Here is a 21,268-nt window from a genome sequence, read left to right on the forward strand (position 1 = left end):
AGTGGATCTACATACAACTTGGCACCAAGTTCCACAAGGTATATGACCACAGGTACTTATAAGGCAACATGCTAAAGAGATGCCAGCCCTTTGTGAAAAAATACTATGCTGAATGGTGATGATTACAAAACATTGTGCAAGGAGATTTCTGAACTTTTTAAGTATTAACGAAAACTAACCACTACTGAGTAAGTGATAATAATGCAAAAAAACTTCTTCTACCATAATCCTTGCCTGAAGAACTGGTGTCAGACTTTTTAATGTATTTTTTTTTAAATCCCCATTGATAACTTTGCATCCAATTTTTCAAGATCACATGTAGGTAGACATATTTAGTTTTTAAGTAGCTTTATTATATGGACATCTTGCAAGTAGTCATTTTTTCTTATTTTCTATGGCAGCATGCAGTATCTTACTGTACCAGATTCAACTGAACTCAGGATGGAAAATGATGGGGCCAGCCCTGGGCATAACAGACTCTTGCACCAGTGAAGTGTTAGGTTAGAGTCTTGGGTACATGGAAGGGATGTTTATGCCATATAGAGTATGGCAGGAACATTCAAATGTGTTTTGTAATTATGAGTTGTGCACCTATGACTAAGGTTACAGACTTGGGCCACATGTATTCATTATTTCTGTTAAAATGAGAATTGGTGCAAGCCTGTTGCAGGGAGGAGTGCATCCACCTTGCCCCTATATTGTTCCAGATAAAGTTTTATTGCAATAGGATTTAAATATTAGTTTGCATTCTGAAAACTGGGAAATGGTTTTCAGAGTTACAACCATCAGTTCTCAGCCAATCAAATTTCAAGCTCAGATTCAAATTCTTGTTTGTAATCTAGTTTATGACCCCAATTTGAAAAATACATTTACATTTGTTTTTTTTAGTTCACTCAAAAACTACTAAAGAGATTTACATCAACTTAAGTATAGGCAATTCCATAAAGACTAGTTTGTTTTTTTACGGAAATATGGAGCCATTCTTTTCGCAGTTTTCACTATAGCAATAAGGCAAGATCCCTATGAGTATATAAATGGAAAATGCACACTGTAGGGTTCGATCTCGCTTTACCCATCTGAACAACTCTTTAAAGGATTCTACTTACAAGCATGTACACATTTTTTTCTAATGTCTATACAGTTTTACCTAAGGAATATAAAGCTGTGGGCAATAAAAAGTGACTTTTTCTCTGAGCTAATCAGCTCAATCATAACCTCAAATAGGCCACTGCCCCATCGGTAATGCTGTATAAGCACGTAAGCACTTGCATACAAGAATTAAATTACTGAGAATAAATGTAGTTAGTAAATTAAGTTATTGTGTCAATGTGTTACAAGAAAACACTTTTTGTACCAGTTGTAGATCCAATGTATTCATGTATCAGGGTACTGATTTGGAAAAGGTATTGCATGAATTAGCTCTGTGGCATGTCCCTCTGCTAAGTGATTTATGTAATGAAAAATACATATGAAAATCTGAACATGTAATATATGTTGTATGACATGATATACTGGCTTGTGTACGAGAGGGAAATATATTTCCAAGTACACACTAAAGAACTAGTATTTACAAATGACATTCCTCATGCTATTTATTGTGTTCTCTTGAAACACAGTTAGCCATGTGTAGCCCATGGAAAGAACAACTTAATTCTATACAATACTGAAGAAGAACTTCTCTTTGTATTTTATGAATGAAACACAACTACAACACACATATTTCCCACTTCTTAATTTATTTACATGGACTAATAAAGACTACAGACCTTAGATTGTCAAAAGTTGGAGGCAGGCGAGCGAGGCCTATCCCCAGCATTCTTCTCCATGACTGTTTTGAGATTAGACAAAAGATGCATGGAGTTTGGTGTGCTTTCTAATTAGGTTCTATGGACCTGTATGTGTCTTTTTGCTGAAAAAGTAGCTTTGAGGAAAACATTTCAAAAACTTACTATCAGGTTACAATTATTACCAATTTAGGAGTTGTCACTCACTTGGAGAACAGTTGACGTTGTGCCTTCTCTGTGAGTCTTCGCTACTCATGGGGCACAAGCCTTCATTTTCTTTAGCTCTTAACGAAAAGACGGTTGTGAGTATAAGAGGACCTGTTAATAAAAGGATTCAGAAAATACTATTGGCCTACAATCGTCCTGCAGTTTATGAGGAATTATTCCAACATTATGCTGAAAAAGTTCTTGAAAATAATTCATGCACTTGTGCAAAAACATAGGCTAAGCAACACATTAAGAAGGTGAGAATAAGCATGAGAAAATAAGCATGCATAATGAAATAGAGACCAACAGGGAAAATGCTGTGTAGACAGTGAGGCAGGGATGTCAGTAAATAATTGAACTGCAAAAACTATCAGGTGATGGATGAAGTGCTTTAATAAATCCCAGTCACTGGCAGTCACTGGGAACCTTACTCCAGCCCATTGTTTTTCACCCATTATGCACTTCAGTTTGGGCCCAACCATATACAAATCAGTCTACAGCCTGCTCCAATGGGAATAGTCCAGCCCAAACTGCCAGGCCCTCTCTGAACCAGAACACAAGCAACCCATGAATGGTTTGACCCTCACTGGGGCCATTCAGTCTATTGCAGCTTGTTTTCAGTGGCATAGTGAGCATGGGACCCACGTCTAGATATACTTTTCACACTAAGGGGGTAACTACAACAAGGTAATGGATGGAATGCTTGAATTAATCTCAGCCACTGGCAATCGCTTGTGCCGCACTCCAGTCCATTGTTTTTCACCCACCATACCACCTCAGTTTGGACCCAGCCATTAGCAAATCAGTTTTAACCCTGCTTCAACAGGAACAGTCTAATCTGAACTGCCAGGCAAAGTCCTCCCTAAACTAGAACGCAAGCAAAAACCAAGACAGGTGTACCCTAATTGGGGCTTTTCAGTTGAGTTCAGTTTGTTTTCTGGCCTGGCAGTTTGGGCTGGAATGTTCCCATTGGAGCACTGTTAAGACTGATTTGCATATTGCTGGGTCCAAACTGAGGTGGCATAGTGTGCGAAATAACAATGGACTGGAATGTGGCCCAAGTACTTACCAGTGGGCGAGAATAATTCAAGCTTTCCATCCATACTTTTTTATATACTTTGGTGTGTCACGCTAAGTGGTACGGATATACCCAGCATGGGTCCATTGCACACTGTGTTACTGGAACCAAGGTATGCCTGGTTGATGAGCCCTAACTAGGGTGAAACAGTACCAGATTACTAGTGTTGTGGTTCAGGGAGGATCTAGCCTGGCAGTTTGGGCTGGACTGTTCCACAACTGCAGGGTCAAGACTGATTTGCATATGGCTGGATCTTAACTGCGGTGGCATGGTGTGCAAAACAACAATGGACTGGAATGAGGCCCAAGTAATTACCAGTGGCTGAGATTAATTCAAACGTTCCGTCACTTTTATAGTCTACTTCAGTGTGTTGCCCGAAGTGGGACATATATGCCCAGAAATGGGTCCCTGCATACTGTGTCACTGGAGCCAAGATATACTTGGCTGATAAGCGCTAAATGGGGTGAAACCGCTCAAAGCCTGCTTGTGTTCTGGTTGGGGGGGGGGGCTGGCCTGGTAGTTGGAGTTTGACATTTCCCATCTGAACAGGGTCGAGACTGCTTTGCATAAGGTAGGGCTAAACTGAGGTGGCATGGTGTGCAAAATAATGATGGACTAAATTGATGCCTGAGTACCTGCCAGTGGCTGAGATTAATTCAACCATTCCAGTCATCACTTTTTTGTATACTTTAGTGTGTCACCCATCACTTTTGTATACTTTAGTGTATCACCCAAAGTGGGATGGGGATGCCTTGATGTGGGTCCCTTGCACACTGTCTCCCTGGAATCAAGCTACACCTGGCTTATGAGCCCTAACTAGGGCAAAACTGGTCCAAGGTTGGTTGTGTTCCAGTTCAGGGAGTAACTGGCATGTCAGTTCAGTAAGACTGTTCCCACTGGAGAAGGGTCAAGATTGATTTGCATATAGTATGGTCCAAACTGAGGTGGCATGGGGTGCAAAATAACGATGGACAGGAATGCAGCCTGAGTAATTACCATTGTCTGGGATTTATTCAAGCACTTCATACATCACTTTTTTGCATACTTTACTAAATAATTTAAAGCATACAGATGTGCTTCCCGGGAGACCTGGGCACAGGGTGTTGAGGGGTTGTGTGTATGCTCAACCTAGAATGATAAAAACATGAAGAAATTCACTAGAAAAAAACAAAGGAAAAGTGATGTTATACTTAGGTGTTGAAAGGAGATAAGAACTAACAGTTAAAAACAAAAAAATAAAACCTGAAATTCACCAGTTATGTATTAACAAACTGACTATACCTTTGCTTATAACCTCACATATGATCTCTCATGACATGTTAAATGACATCACTGATGGCTTCTCAAATGATATCATTGATGACACCTCAAATTAAAGTAGAATAGTACTCCGTGTTAAGTAAGTCGTGACTTAAAGACAAAGCCTGATGCAAAAAAACCTGAGAAAAAGCCAAAGCTTCTCTTGACAATAGATTATCCACCAGTGGATGTCCAGGTGCTTGCCCATTTTAAATAGTTGTAATAGAGTACTACAGACAATTTCTATGTAAAGAAGGCATTAATGAGATGTAAATGTTTATTTCCAGAATCTCACTGAAGACTTGAGGCACTACAAACTGTATAAAAATGTAGAATGCAGGGATGGCCCATCTAGAGGTGGTTTAGCATACTAGGGTTGTAAGCATGGCTCTAAGCTTTTATGTCACTGTGCTCTTCTCAGGAATGCTTGTAGTGTATTTTAGCAAATTATGGAGGGTCGACCATGGGGCCTGGCAGAAAGTGTATTATCAGTGGCAAATGCATACCTGTCAAATTCTTCTCTTACAATTGCAGGCCATGTGAAGTTTTGAAGAGGGGGTGATCCTACTAAGGTGAATAGAGTAAAAACTTTGTTTTTTGGAGGGTGCTCAAAGTTCAAAAGGGGGTGATCTCTTTAACGTCTATAGAGGCATTTGTTGTTAAGTGGGTGGGTAGCAGTAAAAAAAGGTAACATCCATCTCACTCATAACATGTAAAATGATAACACTGATGACATCCCAAATTACAACACTGATCACGTCACTAATGACATCAGCCAAGCTACTGCTCTTCAAACGGAAACAATGTAGTACAACAGACTAGTTTCATTCAGTATGGTAAAGGTTATATGGTGCACACTTTAGCTACCAGTGCGTTTTTAAGTGCAAGAAGTACATCATCAAAGAAAGGCAGAGATGGAGCACAACTAGTGTGATTTGCAGAAGTGGTTTCAAACAGGTTATGCCTTAACTCAAAGGCCTCCTACCAGAAATATGCTGTAAAAACTAGAGTGTACCCTTACAATACATTATTGTCCTGTAGATTATTGTGTGCATGCTGGCATTAAAGAGTTGTCATGTAGTGCTATACAAAATGCCTATATAAACCAGAGATTAGAAGTGCAGACCTGTATTTCCAAATGTTTAGTGAAAATGATGAGACATCATAAATTGTTTAATGAATACATAATCTATGGGCGACTCACTTACACAAGGTTCAGGTCACAGTATGATTGCAAGCATTTTTAAAATGGTGGCATACCATTCTGCTCATTTGGGCAATATGTTTTGAGTAGTTTTACATTCTACACAGGGTTGTCCACAAAGCCCAGTAGTACATGCCTTAAAACTGACTAATGTACAGAAATTAACCTGTTCTTTTGCAATTGTAAGGCAAATTAGGTATTTAACAAGCACAACTCATTAAGGTAAATAATAACCAAACAATGTTTCTGAATGGCATTCAAGGTATAATATGTTGCTGATCTGATTAATGTCTAGAGCCATTGCTTTTCTTACACACCTCAATACCAATCCAAAAGAGCATAATATCTATGAATTGGTGGCAATTTCACAGATATGATTAATATTTTGCTTGTTGCAAAAGGGTACGCTGATTAGTGCTACAAATGTTATAGAAAATTGGGTCTTGGTGTACCTTGCTAAATACCTTCCAGCATGAAGAGCTTAGAACAAACTGTCAAATATGTTGGATGATGTCATTATTGATATCACTTATGTCATCTGAGGTGTTATCAATTATGTCATTTAACATGTCATGAGTGATGTAATATGCGAGGTTATAAGCAGTGCACAGTGGTGGTGAAAGTTATACTTAGTTCTGTAAACTATAACTGGTGAATTTCAGTATTACCTGTTTTCTAACCATTTGTCTTTATATTATTACAACACCTTACCATGAAGTCACATTAACATTTGTTTTCTTCAATGACGTTCCAGGGATTTTTTTTTTAGAAGTAAGCTAAAATCTTATTTCTTCACCTAACTATAAAATCACTTTAACTTTTGTTTGTTTCAATGAATTTCTGAGGTTTTTTTCAACGTAAAGTAAACTTTTATTACCAGGTCTAACTATAATATCACTTTAGCGTTTGGTTTTTTTCGGTGACGCTCTGTTTTTTTTTTTTAACGTGAAGCATGAACTTATTAGAATATCTAACTATAACATCTCTTTAACTGTTGATTTTTTAGTGAAATTCCAGAGTTTTTTTTTTATCGTCACACAACTCCCTCATTGAGCGTGGCTTTAGGCCACAGGAGCCATAGGGTTAGGTGCAATTCTCCTAACCGCTCCGTGAGAGGCCAAACACCACGCCTTTGGACATGAGTAAAATGGGGTTGGCAACAGGAAAGGGCTGAGGTCCAGTGCTGTGCCCAACTACCGGTGCTAGTGACCAAAACTCGCCACACACGGCCTTCATCTGTGTGCAGCAGGCCCAACCACAGGGATAGCTAACCCTGCGCAAGCAGACAACCTCCATGAACCACCATCCCACACTTTTTTCTAGTTTTTAGGTACTGCAGCTCACGCGTCACCTTCTGTACTGCTGTGCAAGCCTCACTTATTGATGCTTGCGCAGTCTCACCATACCACAGCTCCTGTGGTATTTTCCAGGTGGCACAGGTCCCACAAAATGAAAACATTGTTTTTTGATCCGGAAGGTCTCTCTGGGTCCAACTGAAAAGTGCCGGGGTGTCAGGGTATCCCTACCTTGCCCCCTGACGTGTTAATTCTAACTTCTGGACACGGGGGAAGAGTCCCTTAGTTTTGTAATTACTGCTGCAACATTTTTCTTCACATTGCTGCCAGCAAATCAGATGGCTTAGTCCCACTGGAGAGTACTGCTCCCATGGGACTGAAATGACAGATGGAGAGAGAAGCCTATATAGTCAAACAGATACTGTATTTTTTTTAATTTGCTGTACTGTGAGAATCCCATAGGAGCCCCATGGGTTCAACTGTCCATATATCACTATAATTTATATACATATATTTCAAAAAGTGCTGAACAGGCTTACACCAAATAATAAACATGCATTGGTAAAGCCAATAGGTCTCACCTTAAGGACAAATTTGCTTTGCTAATGGTTTCAGTCACTGTGCACAGCATCCCTGGTGCTGTGAAACATTGCTAATAAACAAGGTGAAAAAACTAAGCTGCCAACTGCATTATTTGATAGGCGTACGCACGAAGATTGTGAATGCCTACAAAATAACACAAGCAGTTTGCTTTTTTTTTTTTTATACTGATCCCAGTTGGATCAGTGATAAATAAATAAATAAGTTGAGTCAGTGGGAGGAAACAACATGGGCAGGGAAGGGACGCAGTTGAGAAAGCAAAACGAAGGGTAGGCAGAAAACACACAGGGATGCATGGTGAGGAGCAACACCGAGGGTGCAGGTGGAGAGGGCAAAACAGAGGTTACAGTGAGGGAAGCAAATGGAGTTAGAGCAACCTGGATGGGGGAGGAAGTGAACCAATAATAAAGGGTGCACCATTCAGTTAAAACGCAAAGGCGAGCAACATGAAGCGTAAGCTGTATAAATGAGAAAACGTGTGTAAGAGCAGCTTGAAGGGCAAAATTGTGCAATTTTACACTTTTATAGTGTTGGTCATAGAGACATTCGAACGGCTCCCAAGGATTGACAGCAAGCCCTGAACAACAAGCTATTAACATAATGTACAACTGTCAGCTATGCCTTAAGAAAGTTGTTGCAATTTTAGTGGCCATTTCAAAGAAAAACATTTTGTCTGTAGATGACAGTGCGCTGCCATATCAGTGCTTAGAAATGCACTGCAGTCTACCACATCCTTACTACTCTCCTGCTAAATTGGTGTGGTTCATTTGCTACTTGTGTTTTTGTGTGATGCTTGGACTTTTCACAATCCTTTTAACTTTAGTGATGCAACATTAATGGCATCAGTCCCACTCTGAAAGTTGTTCCAGCATCACTGGGAAGCAGTGGGGTGCACTGGAGCAGGCGCACAGAAGAGCACAACTCTGACAGACGGCTTGTCAGCGTGCATCCAAGCAGGCACCGGTGGATTCTCTCTGCATCATCTAACTAGCAAAATAAGTAACCTTTAATATTTTTTTTTATGTCTTCTTACGTCATAGTGCCAATCACAGACCGACTACGTGCTTTACAGCGCTACGCAAATATTTTCAAGATGTTCACAGATTCAATCAGGCAGAAATGTAAAAACAGTGACATTACTCACTGCAGTAATGCTGGAACTATTAAGTCACAATTTTCATGGTTCAAACAGTCAATTTTTTATTGAGGTGCTCACCAGCTATGCAGTGCGGCAGGCATTCTCAAAGGGCGTTTCGAAGTGCTATGCGCAGATCTGTGCATAATATAGCATGGATACAATAATACTGATTCCTTGAGTGGCGCACAACGCAAACTGAAATGCCACTTAATAGGAGGCACTATTGCCTTTCTTATTGATGGTCACACTATCTACCTCTGATGGATGGAATGCTGGGTCAATTCCTAAAACTGCAGCCAGCGCCCAGATCTGCTGTAGGAGCTGTCTGTAGGCTATCGCCCTGTTAGACACTACAATGTGCTGTTCTTAACAACGTGTGAACTGTGTTGCACTAAACTATCCCTTTGCACAATGCTATGCAGGACTGCCCATGTGAAGGCCCCTTTGCAGAGGCCTCAGTGTCCTATACTTAGTTGCCCCCAAATGACATTTTCTCGAGCATTCCCACAATTCGATCTTTGTTTTTTGTTTAGAGCGAGAGAACAATTACAATGGGCCCACTAGCCTTAGAGAGACTTGTAAATATGTTTGCAATATGAACTAAAGAAATGCTTACAAATACAGAAGAGATGAGAACTACAGCATCATAGCGGCATGAAGCTAAGTGGGAAAAGATATGGTTTAAGATTTTAAGAAGATTTGAAAGGGGCGAGCTTTGAATTTCCTCGAGGAGGTGGACAGTCTCTCGTGTAAAGGGAGGTTCGATCCAGCGTGTCTGTACATATGCAGAGCACGCCTGTGGGCATGATCTATCCTAGAGCTGTCAGTGTGGTCTGGCCTTAGCCACATGGTAGGTCCTACAACAGTATGTCCATGGACAAGTACCAGACAGTCCGTACCTTTACATTCTTAAGACGGAGCACAACAGCTGGTTTATGTGCTGCAGCCACACAATCGATTTCTTTCTTTGATTTATCTAGCTCCAACTTCACCCAACCTGGTTTCAGAGCAGTGTATCTAACGAGGGTGTGACCACCCCAGCGTTCTGTTCTGCTATCCCCATGTACCTTGAAAACAAGAAATAAAACACTAATAAGGGAGCAGCAGGCAGTGGGAGAGGAAGAGAGGTAGTAACAGTACCTCAATCATGTCAGGAGCAGTGGACGGGCACTAATTAAGTTAAATCAATCAATGCTTTGTCCCTGCTGCACGGACTGCACTGGAAATTATGCCAGGACTGAAGTGCACGAATTACGGGCCTGTAAAGAAGGGTGCCACACAAGCCAACAAATGGTAAATAATAGGCAGGCTAAAAGCCCTTTTCTAACTGCAACAGTGCCTCACAAGCGATACACATGCAATAGTGCACGCTATCGCAGTCTCGACCCTAAAAAAGTGGCTGAGTAAAGTAAACCTTCTGCCAAATTTGGTGCAATTTCCTCCAGCCATTATTTCTATATCGCTTCACAAAATTTCCTATGGGAATTAACATGGGAAAACAATGTTTTAGGACGTTCCAATTTTTTGCGGCCACTGCTTGCCAGATCAACCCAAAACTTGACAACGTTTCATGAAGATTTGTCAAATGGCACCCAAGTTATTGGCAAAACAAAAAACGGTCATCCTATGGAAATTCTGATTTAGCTATAACTGTACAGAGGTTATATGTGCCCTCAACAGTGCACTTACACCTACGACTCCAAATGGACCTTAATATCCAAAGGGATCCCTCGAATAAAGCAATTTCTGAACATAAATTAATATAAATCACCATTAATGAAGTGTGATGAACTGATTTGTGTCTGCCCTTATTGGGAGAGTTTTCACAGACTAAGTAGTAGGTCACAGACTGTTCAATTTCAAGATGTAAATTCAATATATAGGCAGTATGTTTGTTATGGTTACTGAGGAATTCTGCAATTGGGGCACTATGGCACGCACAAACGTATGCTCAACCCTTTCACTCCCACTCTTGTTGACGACTACAAGTTTCACATCTCACAATAATTCTATGGACAGCAAACTGCTTTCTGCCTTCAGGCTCTCACTCCTTACAGGAGAAAAGAGGCAAAAAGGTAATACCTCAAAAGCAAACTTTGCAATCCATTTCGAAGGCTTTACAGCATTAGGAATAGACAGTGTACATTTACCTAGAGAGGTCAAGGCATGGTGAATTTCTCTCATTATATTCTTATAAAGTTCCTTCTGCCATTCTTGTAACATTTTCCACTCAGCTTCAGGGAAACAGGCAGCGACATCAAACAGTAACGTTGATGGCTAAAGAAAAGAAAACATTGTTAATTCAAGCAAATATTCCCAGACATTATTTAATCGAGATATGTTTCAGTAGTCCAGTAGGCCCAATCTCCTCTAAGCTCACTGCAACCACTCCAACCTACTAACCTTCAAGAAACTTTTAGCCACTCCTGTTCCCTATACCACTTCAAATGTGGTTTTATAACCTCTGCCAGGAAATCACTCAGTTGCCCCTATATAGTTTCAGCGCCATATGAGTAACTATAATAATTCTGCCTATCTGCCTGGTCCGTTAAAATTCTCTCCTCCGCCATGGCCACGAGCATGCAAGTCCACTGCCACTGAATCCCGCATCTTCTTATCCTTTTTCCGTAGAGGGTATACATTGGTCATGAACTTCTGAAAGGAAATCTTATCCAGGTCACTCCACGCCAAGAAAATTACTTCTCATACATGTTCATGTACAGGTAAATCTAATGAAGAAGCCTTTTTCTAATTGCCTTAAAAAAGGATTCACTTAAGTACTGTGAGTCTCATCTACAGGGAAAACCTTAGTGCTCCATTATTGTCTCTGCGCACTTTCCCACTGCTGATCAGTGCTAAAGTGCAAATGCTCCCTATGTAAATTGTACTGTTGATTGGTTTATCCATGATTGGCATATATGATTTACTGGTACGTCCCTAGTAAAGTCCACTAGAGGTGCCCAGCGCCTGTAAATCAAATGCTACTAGTGGGCCTGCAGCACTGGTTGAGCTACCCACATTAGTAGCCCTACAAACATAGCTTAGACCTGCCACTGCAGTATCTGTGTGTGCAGTTGTAGAACTGCCAATTCGACTTGGCAAGTGTACCCGACTTGCGAGGCCTAAACCTTCCCTTTTGGTACATGTAAGACACCCCTAAGGTAAGCCCTAAGCAGCCCCCTCGGGGAGGGTGCAGTGTATTTAAAAGGTAGGACATGTACTGGTGTGTTTTACATGTCCTACCAGAGAAATACTGCCAATTTTGGGTTTCACTGTGCAGGGCCTATCTCTCTCATAGGTTAACATGGGGGCAGCCTTTAAATTTTATTAAAGTGCAGATTCCCTTCGAGAGCAGAGGAAAATATGGAGTTCAGGGTCTCTGAACTCACAATTTATAAATACTTCTTTTGGTGAGGGTTGTTTTTGAACTGTGTGTTTGAAAATGCACTTTTAGAAAGTAGGCATTTTCTTGCATAAACCATTCTGTGACTCTGCTTGTTTGTGGATTCCCTGTCTGGGTCAGTTTGACAGTTGGGCTGTTTACACCTCTCCTCTAGACAGTGACTCAAATGGAGCTGAAGTGTAGCCTGCATGTCCTGATGAGCCATCTGAGCTAGAGTGGAGGGAGGAGTGGTCACTTACACCTGAAAGGACTGTGCCTGCCCTCAAACAATGTAGTCCCCAACCCCCTGGTGTGTGTCTGGGGCCTGACCTGGACAAGGAAGGATATTGCAAACATGTAAGACTTTGCTTTGAAGTTTGCCAACTTCAAAGGCAGAAAAGGGTATACGTATTGGACCCAAACCCACAGACTTTTAGAATCTTTCTGGAATCATGAGGAACCTCTGCCCAGGAGAAGAGCTGGAGGAGGAGTACTGTCCCTTTGCTGTGTTGCTTTGCTGGACTGGCCTGCAGTTGCTGCTCCTGCCTGAAAAGAGTGCAAAGGGTGAAGCGCCTTGAGACCCTACCGGGTGAGTAGCGCGCTTAACAAATTACTGATTGTTTGACTGATTGATTGCTGTGCGTCCTGCTTGAGAAAGTTCTCCAAGGGCTTGGAGGAGAGCTTGCCTCATGTGGGAAGTCTCAGGGACACCAAAGACTTCAGTTTCCTCAACCTGCAGCACTGGGAACTGTGTGTTTTGTGCTGCTCAAGACGAGACACCACTGCGATGCCGCCAATGATGCCGCTGGCCTCCAGTGTGACCTGACGACATCGCATGGAGCTGCACTGCCCAGCTTCGCACTGCGACCCTGGTCTCACCGACGCCGTCATCGGACTTCATTGAGCTGCTGCTCGCACCCTGACCTGTGGGCCCCACACTGCGGCATCGCATTGCTTACACCGCAGCCTTGGCATTCCAGATGCCGCTGCTCCTGCTGAAACTGGTGTCACTGCCTGCACTGTCACTGTGACCTATGGACACCGCTCGTGAGGTACACGAAGCACCGCGCCGTCCCTTAGCCCCAGTCCACCGATGCGAGCACCATCGACTCCAGTGTTGTCACCAGGCATCCCTGCCTGCACTGTGGGCTGCGGACACCTCACTTGAGGGTCACGAAGCACTGTCCCGTACCGCCGGCTTGGGCCTACCAACAACAGCGCATCAGCAACAACGACGATGCTGCCTGCACCGTGACCTGGTGGCATTGCACGTGTCCACTTCACACAGCAGCCCTGGTCTCACAGATGCCAAAGGACGCCATCACCGAGCTGCTGCCTGTATTGTGATCTGTAAGCGCCACACGTTGCATCGTCTGCTTTGCACTGCAGCCCCGACGCCATCCACGCCAGCACTCCTGACTTCATCAGCCCGGAGTTCGATCTGCAATGTGTGTGACTTCAAAGGCCCGACGACTCCCGCACCGACTCCAGAACTGACACTGCGACGCCAGCGACACTGCTCTCCCGACACCCTGCAATTTCAAAGGTGCTGTTTGCGGGTTTTCCCAACACCGGAGCTGGCCTGCGATGCTTCGGCCGCCCTGAACTGTTGGTTTTGTTGATCACGACACCACAATAGCTCCAAGTGGAGCTATCGACTCCATGGGACTATATTTTTTAGTAAATCTGGCAGAAATCATATTTTTATTACTGTACGTTGGATCTTTATCATAGTTGAAGTTGTTTTATATAGATAAATATTGACTATATTTTTTTAACTGGTGTGGTGTACTTTTGTAGTGCTTTCACTTGTTACTGTGTGTTATGTGCAAATGCTTTACATATTACTTCTGAGATAAGCCTTACTGCTCATGCCAAGCTACCAAGGGGGTGAGCAGAGGTTATCTTAGCAGATATCTCCCTTATTCTGACTAGAGTGAGGGTCCCTACTTGGACAGGGTGCAAACCGACTGCCAACTAGAGACCCCATTTCTAACAGGGAGGGACATTAGAAACCAGAGTGCAGCATTGGTCACTTCCCTCTGTTCTTGTTCCAGTCATTAAGGCAAGAGAAAGAAACATGATGTTGCCTAGGGGAAGCTAGCTTTTAGCACCCTCAGTGGGTGGGATTTTGCTAAGTTCTCATTCTTTTACCCTGGAGGAAGGGAAATCACCTTGGCCAGGGACAACAGGCAGTTGTACTGCCCACAAAGACTAGTTACTCCAGGCAGCTGAAGCCATGACCAAGCTGATCACAACAAGGGACACTGCAGCCACACACAGACCAATCACAAAATGTTCGTAGTGGTAGCTGCAATTAGGTCGAACACAAGGTATTGGCAACAGTGGACATGCATGGGCCGATCACAGCTCAAGGAGGTACGCCATGCACAACAGGAATATTCAGCTGGCAATTGGGCCATACACAGGCTAACTTCCACATGGAATCACAGCCCAACCAGGCCTCAGCAACTGTAGTCACAGGTGGCAGTTACTGCCAGGTACCAGTACTGAAATGAAAAACTGTAGGGAGGCCAATGCTGTAAACCAGCAGGACAGCCTTTCCAGCCCTGACCTTTTCAATCCTCTCCTCTAAGTGCACGAATTACCTGGGACATATTGTACCTCATTCCTCCTGAAGTCATTCCTCCCGCACGGCTGCCAGGCTCCTTCCCTTCTCAGGAGACAGGCAGGATTTTAGGCACTTCAGAACAGGTACACAGCTCTTCCAGTAAGCAATCCAGACTCTGGTGATATGCCCTCACTGCTGTGAGACTAGCTGTTAGACACATAGCAGCCCTGGTTGCACAGCAGTCCCCTCAGTACTCTGTGGAGCACAGCCTTTGTTGACCATAGAGGACCTGAAACAAGAACAAGAAGTAGGGTCCCACTTTTGTACACCAAAATCAGACAGGAGATGTGTATCCTCCATATGCACCTGTACAAATGGTTTGAGGTGGTTTTCCTTTCAAGTGTACTTTCCAGGCTGTTCTTCAGACACAGCTTTTGTGTAGAGTGACGCTTCTCACAGCTGAAAAGTCCAAAATGAAGCACCCACAACAATGGTACAAAGAGCTGCAATGTTTCTGCAAGGAGTAAACCAAGGGGAAAACAAAAAGGCTGGTCTAACCAAAAGGTTTCCTCCCTTTGCACAACACAGTCTGCAATCCTACCCCTCTCTTCTACCATCCACCAATGGCAGTGTTCAGGAACACTAATCAGTAGTCCCTTACTACCAAAAGGCCTAATCAAATTTCTAAAGGAGTCCCGTCTCTACTCCCGAATTCAGTCTCCTCACTCCAGCTTCATGAATGTGAGGAATATACTTCTCCTGTAAGGGAAAGCAACTCTCAACATCATCTTATGCAATGGCCAGGGCATGGATACCCAAAATGTATCCCACAGGCCTCCATTACTCTGGCTCATTCACACACATCATACATATATCACAAAGGCAATGCATATTAACACACAAAATATACTTGGAATGTTTACGGTAAAAGTTGGATGGTATGCATAGTTGTAGAGTGCACTATTACCTGGAAGGGTATCCTGGCTCTGAGCAGGTGTAAGTGCAGCCAAACATAGGGTATAGTGGGGCTTCTCGAAAAGCCAGATCTTCAGCTCCTTGCAGAATTCAAGAAATGAGGAGGAGGCACTTATGTGTAGCAGCAGATCGTTTCACGCTTTAGGAGAAGACTTGACTGCTGGATTTGGGCTTCCATGTGTGCAAGTAGGAGTCCGGATGAGCAGCGGTGTCTGGAAGGTTTGCGGAAGCAGATGCAACTGTTGAAGTATGCAGGGCCAGTGATATGTAGTGCCTTGAATGTGTGAGTGAGGAGTGTGAATTGTGCTTGTTTGTGTATGGGACTCAGTGTATCTCCTTTGTGTATGGTGTGATGTGAGAGCAGCATGGGAGGCTAAGAGTGATTCTGGCTGCTGAATTCGGAAAGGTCTGCACCCTGCTGGTGAATTATTTGTCGACACTGACATAGAGGATGTTGTCTTAGTCCACTGTGCTTCTGACGAGGGTGGGCGTGACGGTATTTCGGGTGCTGAATAGAAGTCATCTGAAAATCTTCCTCAGCATCTTCAAAGTATGGAGGCATGAGACAGTGACGATGTTAACAAGCAGTCAAACCGAGTTTGCTATTGATGACTATCCCGAGGTTCTTTGCGTAAGTGGTGGGGGCGGTGCCAGTCCTAGCTCTGTTGGCCACTAGGTGGAGTCCCACAGAAAAATAAGTGCTCTTCCTGAATACCATGATTTTGTTGTTGTCTTTATTCAGTTTTAGACACTTGATCTTCATCCAGTGGGTGATTTCAGTAATGCAGGCATTAAAATTGACCAGGGTACTGGGTGTCTTGCCCCTGAGAGAAAGACTTGTGTGTCGTCGACGTAGGAGAGGATGCTGCAGTTGTGAGAGTGGATGATGTTCGCTAGAGGGATCGAGTATGCATTGTAGAGGGTCAGGCTCTGGGAGGATCCTTGGGTAAATCCGCAGATGAGGTTACGGGTGACCCAGGTTTACTGTCCCATGCTAACTGACTGGGTCCTTCCAGTCATGAATGAGCAGGTCCATTGCAGCTTGTTCTTGGATTCTGATGTTGTGTATCGCTGGATGAGGACGGTGTGGGAAACCATGTTAAATGCTGTGAAGGGCAAGCCTCCAGAAGTGGAATTATACGCAAGTGGGGCAGTAGGCCTCTGCTCCAGTGATACTGATAATAAGATCTGGTCACAACTATGGATTCACAAAAAAAACTAAATCTCTCACCACTGCTCCAAGTGCTAAACCCATGACATAGACAATATTCCAGTGTCAATTAGGGCACACTTAGTGCACCTCTTTAGGTCGCAGTACATGTTCAGAACCTTACTTATGTCAAGGGACAGGCCTAAGTCTCTATGTGCACACTAAAGTAGAATGACTCAAGGGCCGAAATCAACAATCCCGATACCACATATATGCAGTCGGCACGAAGGGCAGGGGAATATGACTACACACCATGTAGGGGACTTTCATTCCCCAAATCACCTTTTTTGAGTTAGTGGGATTTCTTGATTTGGGAGGTAACATGAGTTAATAGCCCAACTAGGGTTCTTGGTTGTGCAATATTTCTTCATGTGATATTACTGTACCAAATGAGTTTTCTGAGGACAACGTTGCCAGGAATATGTTCCTAGAAGTACTTGCAGAAATTAGGGTGGAAACATCTATTTCCTTGGTAATTGCTCATTTCATACATGACAGCACGTAGTGGTGAAGTAATTTTGGTCCCCAGAATTCCCATCCCCAAAGCATTAGCAATTTCTGATGTGAAATTAATTTGATGGTATTAATGCACAACTCAGAATGGCCTCTTAATCAGGAGCATAGGACGTGCATACACACGCCAAAGTTGACAGTGATTAAAGAATGGACACATTTAGAAAAAATATTTTAAAAGTACAGGCGCAAAATGCTTGATACCTTTGCCATGGAAACTAATCAATGTAAGTAAACAGTGTGTGTAAAAGTTACAATGAGAGGTGGGTTTAGGAAGGCACCTTTTACATGTACTTGGAGCAGATTCATCAAAAACTGACGCAATGCAGCAACTTGCTGTGCTGTGTGACAGGAAGTGAGCAGAAATGTGCCATCTCTACTAAGATATGCTGCATTCCTGCTCTTTCCTTACTCTGGCATGCCGAGTGCTGCCTAGTGCCAACGCGGGCACCCTTGCCCTATGGTGCAAGGTTATTTATGTGGATGAAGATGCACTTTCTTGCACATAAACAATCCTTCGAGGCAAATTCCTCTTTGCAGAATGCACCATATACGTAGAAAGAAGAACTACAAGTGAATAAAGATATTTCTCCATATTACGCCTTTGTTGGGAAGGCATACTATTTTAACGCAATCTCAGGTTTACTAACCTTAGTAAATCTAGGATTGCGTAAAAATCCATGGGTGTTTGCATGGGAACATGCATGCTCCACCCATGGAACGCCTTCCCAACGCACAGTAACCCACCTCGCTGATTTGTGCTACCTTGTGTTAGTTGCTCTGGATTTACTTAGCCACGCAAGGTGGCTTGGAGAGGCTTGTTAAGTCTTACTAAAGAGCTTGCATTGTTTTGCATTACCTTGTGTGACACAAGGGCAAAGAAGACCACTTGTAAATCTGGGCCTAAGTGTTTGTGACACTGATCAACTCTTTTCACTGGACCTTAAAAAGATACACAAAGTTTAAAGGAACACCCTTAAGCTAAAAAGAAAGTCTACAGTTTGAACATTTCTGAGAGAGCTCATTTTCAAGTTCCATATGGAGTATTTTACACCCTAAAACGTCACTCCCAACTGCTCCGCTTATTATTACAATAATAGACGCGGTACGTATTTGTCACACGTGTAGGACTGTGTGTGTAGGGTACAAGCAGACAGTGACCGGACTGCATTCTGCTTATGAAAACACTCTCGGCATATTGACAGTTACTGGCAAAACTCGTAGGGCCTGCAAAAAATATGTCTCACCTGCTCTGAACTGTTCTTGGACATTTCGCTTTTCTTCGTGAACATCGAACAGAACCTTTGTATACACGAGCAACGTAGCCCGACAACTGAAGAGGAAGAAGAATCTCTGAGACGCGCAGCTTTTGTTTCTGCGAAGCAGCAGCGCACCAAACTGGGAAAAAATAACCCTGGTAGGCAAAACTCTAGGCCTCACTACAAGCAGTGAGCAAAGAATGAGCCCAGGTATACAACTTAATTCTGTATAATAATAAAAGTATATTCCCCTCTGCAAACTGCCTAGTCTGACCTATTGTGCCAGACAGGGCAGACTACTTTGCATGTACTGGGCATGCGCAAAGCTCAGACGCTGTCAAAGCCCGACGCTTAGTGTAACACTGACACCCTAAGTTTCTGCGCACGTTCATTTTAAGTAACACACGTTGGCCGTACGTGCTCAGAGGTATCGCTGTTCTTTGTCGCTCCTGGCAGATGTTCAGAAGTAGTGCTCAAAGAAATCATAAAGAAACTTCCATTTTTGTATTGTACGAAACGGTTGAAGTACATTAACTGCAACGTGGCCGGGGTCAGTTAATGGGGTTGAGTCAAAACGCGTCTAAAAATAACAAACATATTGTGCAACTATTTTGAAGGTCTTCCATTTCAAGGTAACTATTGATAATAACACACACCCCTTCAATTTAATATAAATGGAAGTTAAATGAATCAGTGGAAAAACATTTGATTGGCTTGCAGGTAGCAGGCATCTTGGTGAGCAGGCTGGCTGCAAATTCTTTTTTTTGCTTAGCTCTTTATCCCTCTCTTGAATCACGAAACCTTCGCTTTTTCCCTTTTAGCTGAGACATCGCAACTTTTGACATTAAGGGCCATATGTACGAAAGCTTTTTCCCCATAGACACAGAATGGGTAAAATATTTTAGTACATCTGGCCCTAAGCTTCCCAGAATTTTTTTTTAAACAAAAAAGTACTGGAACTGGTTTTATTAAATTAAAAAACAAAGTATGGGCACGTTGTTCCCCCCAGACCTTGCCCAGTTCGACCTCTGACTTTACGTTCTAGTTTCATACATTATTTTCAGACAGAAAGCAAAGCATGTGGTTCAAAAGGTTAAACAATTTAGGGCAAGTCACAAAAGCATTCATGAGTACAGAAATGGTAGTACAGGAATTTTGCACAATTTTAGCTCAATTTTATCTGCATTTGTGAAGGTGCAGCCCGGAATATTCAAACTCCCTATTATTAAACGTGCAAAGAGTGCACAGTGCTTTTTATTTGCACTAATGATTTAAAAAAAATCTGAATATTCCATTTTAGATGCGTTGGGGTAAATTTACATAGGCATGTAAGAGTAAATAAAAAGTATTACAGGAGTATTACTTTATATACTCCAAAAATGCTTTGATGACGAAGGCCTTTGGAATTCTTCTAATTGAAATAATACAGACCCAAGCAAAGAAGAAAAAGGGGTAACAAATTAGAGAATGCAAAACGCATTAACACCTTTGTCAAAATAAGCTTGGCCAAATACGGACCAATTTAATGAAAACCGCCTGGTGGGATGGAGGGTTGTAATATGAAGTTTACTATAATCTGAACATTTTCTCATGTAGTTGAGAGACCATTTCTAGTAGAGTAGTCCCAGGTCAAACTGGCAAATACATTTTTTTCTAGCTAACCTGTCCAGAATTTTATATTCTGTTAAGGACACGGAGGCGAGGATTATGCTTCTCTTTCTTTACTGAACCGTCTACAGCAGCCAATAAACTTTAAGAGAACAAAAAACTACATATTCCATCACCCTCGGTAGTTTTAGTATGCCCAATCCCAGGCCTGCATTGCCTATAAATGTCATTGACACAAAAGTCCTTCCTCTTTCTTTGAACCAACTTGAAACTTGATCTTCACACACTGGATCCAGCAACTTTCCAACGGAGAACTTAACAGCGGCCAATTGCAACGAACATCAGTCTCGGTGATAACAGCGAATGTTAAAACGTTCTTATTAATGGAACCTATGAATGAGAGAAAAGTTCAATAATACTAACATGAAGTGAACATAAAAAACCAAGGGAGGGAACAATCATTAACATGACAGTCAATAAAATATCTCATCATCTGTAAGGATATCTCTTAACAAGCAATAACAGAACAAATTATCATAAAAATCACACAGATAACCATAAGGGTGGGATAATCCTCGCCTCTGTGTCCTTAATAGAATTGAAATTTCTTGTCGAGTTAGCTAGATTTTTTTTAATTCTATGTCAGGACTGGAGGCTTTGGATTATGCTAGTTCAAAGTTGATCCACCACAGCATACACTACATCAACAATAGGTTTATGATAAAACACTTTAAACGAATTATCAGAAGACCAATCTGCAGCCGCCATGATATCTTCTAAACGAGAGCCATCTCCAAATGACTTGGATGCCATGGCACCTCAAACTGAATGTGCTCCAAATATGGTGGTGTCTATGCCAGCTTCCCCTATTAACCATCTCACCCATCTAGCTAAAGTAGCTGATGACACTGGATTGAATGTTTTTTTTAAATTAAATTAACAACTGTCCTCCCACATCTCTGCGAATCTCGCGACTACAGCTTTCATAAGCTTTCCAACATTGTACCACACATACGTTTTTATTGTGGGGAAAGGACAGACAGGAAATACACCTAGTTGAGGTTTTAGTACGTCTAAGAATGAAACCCCAGTCAGAATAAATACTCTACCTGTCAAATCCAGAACGTGCACATCAGAAACACGT

General features: G+C 42.5%; 1 protein-coding gene across 3 annotated transcripts in view; it reads right to left on the minus strand.

Moving 5' to 3' along the window:
• Nucleotides 1-18,828, minus strand: part of LOC138296312 (zinc finger protein 75A-like) — a 78,855-nt gene extending 60,027 nt beyond the window's left edge. The window contains exons 1-3 of one of the 3 annotated variants that reach the window (XM_069235338.1): nt 18,505-18,828; nt 10,756-10,882; nt 1,992-2,102 (exon numbers count right to left, since the gene is read on the minus strand). In XM_069235338.1, the coding sequence (XP_069091439.1) occupies nt 1,992-2,102; nt 10,756-10,882; nt 18,505-18,549 (283 nt within the window). In that variant the 5' untranslated portion in view covers nt 18,550-18,828. The remainder of the gene's footprint in view (nt 1-1,991; nt 2,103-10,755; nt 10,883-18,504) is intronic. The other 2 variants (XM_069235340.1, XM_069235339.1) reach the window with 2 other exon arrangements.
• Nucleotides 18,829-21,268: the final 2,440 nt, after the last annotated feature.

This window comes from Pleurodeles waltl, chromosome 5, assembly GCF_031143425.1.
Source record: "Pleurodeles waltl isolate 20211129_DDA chromosome 5, aPleWal1.hap1.20221129, whole genome shotgun sequence".
Classification (NCBI taxonomy): domain Eukaryota; kingdom Metazoa; phylum Chordata; class Amphibia; order Caudata; family Salamandridae; genus Pleurodeles; species Pleurodeles waltl.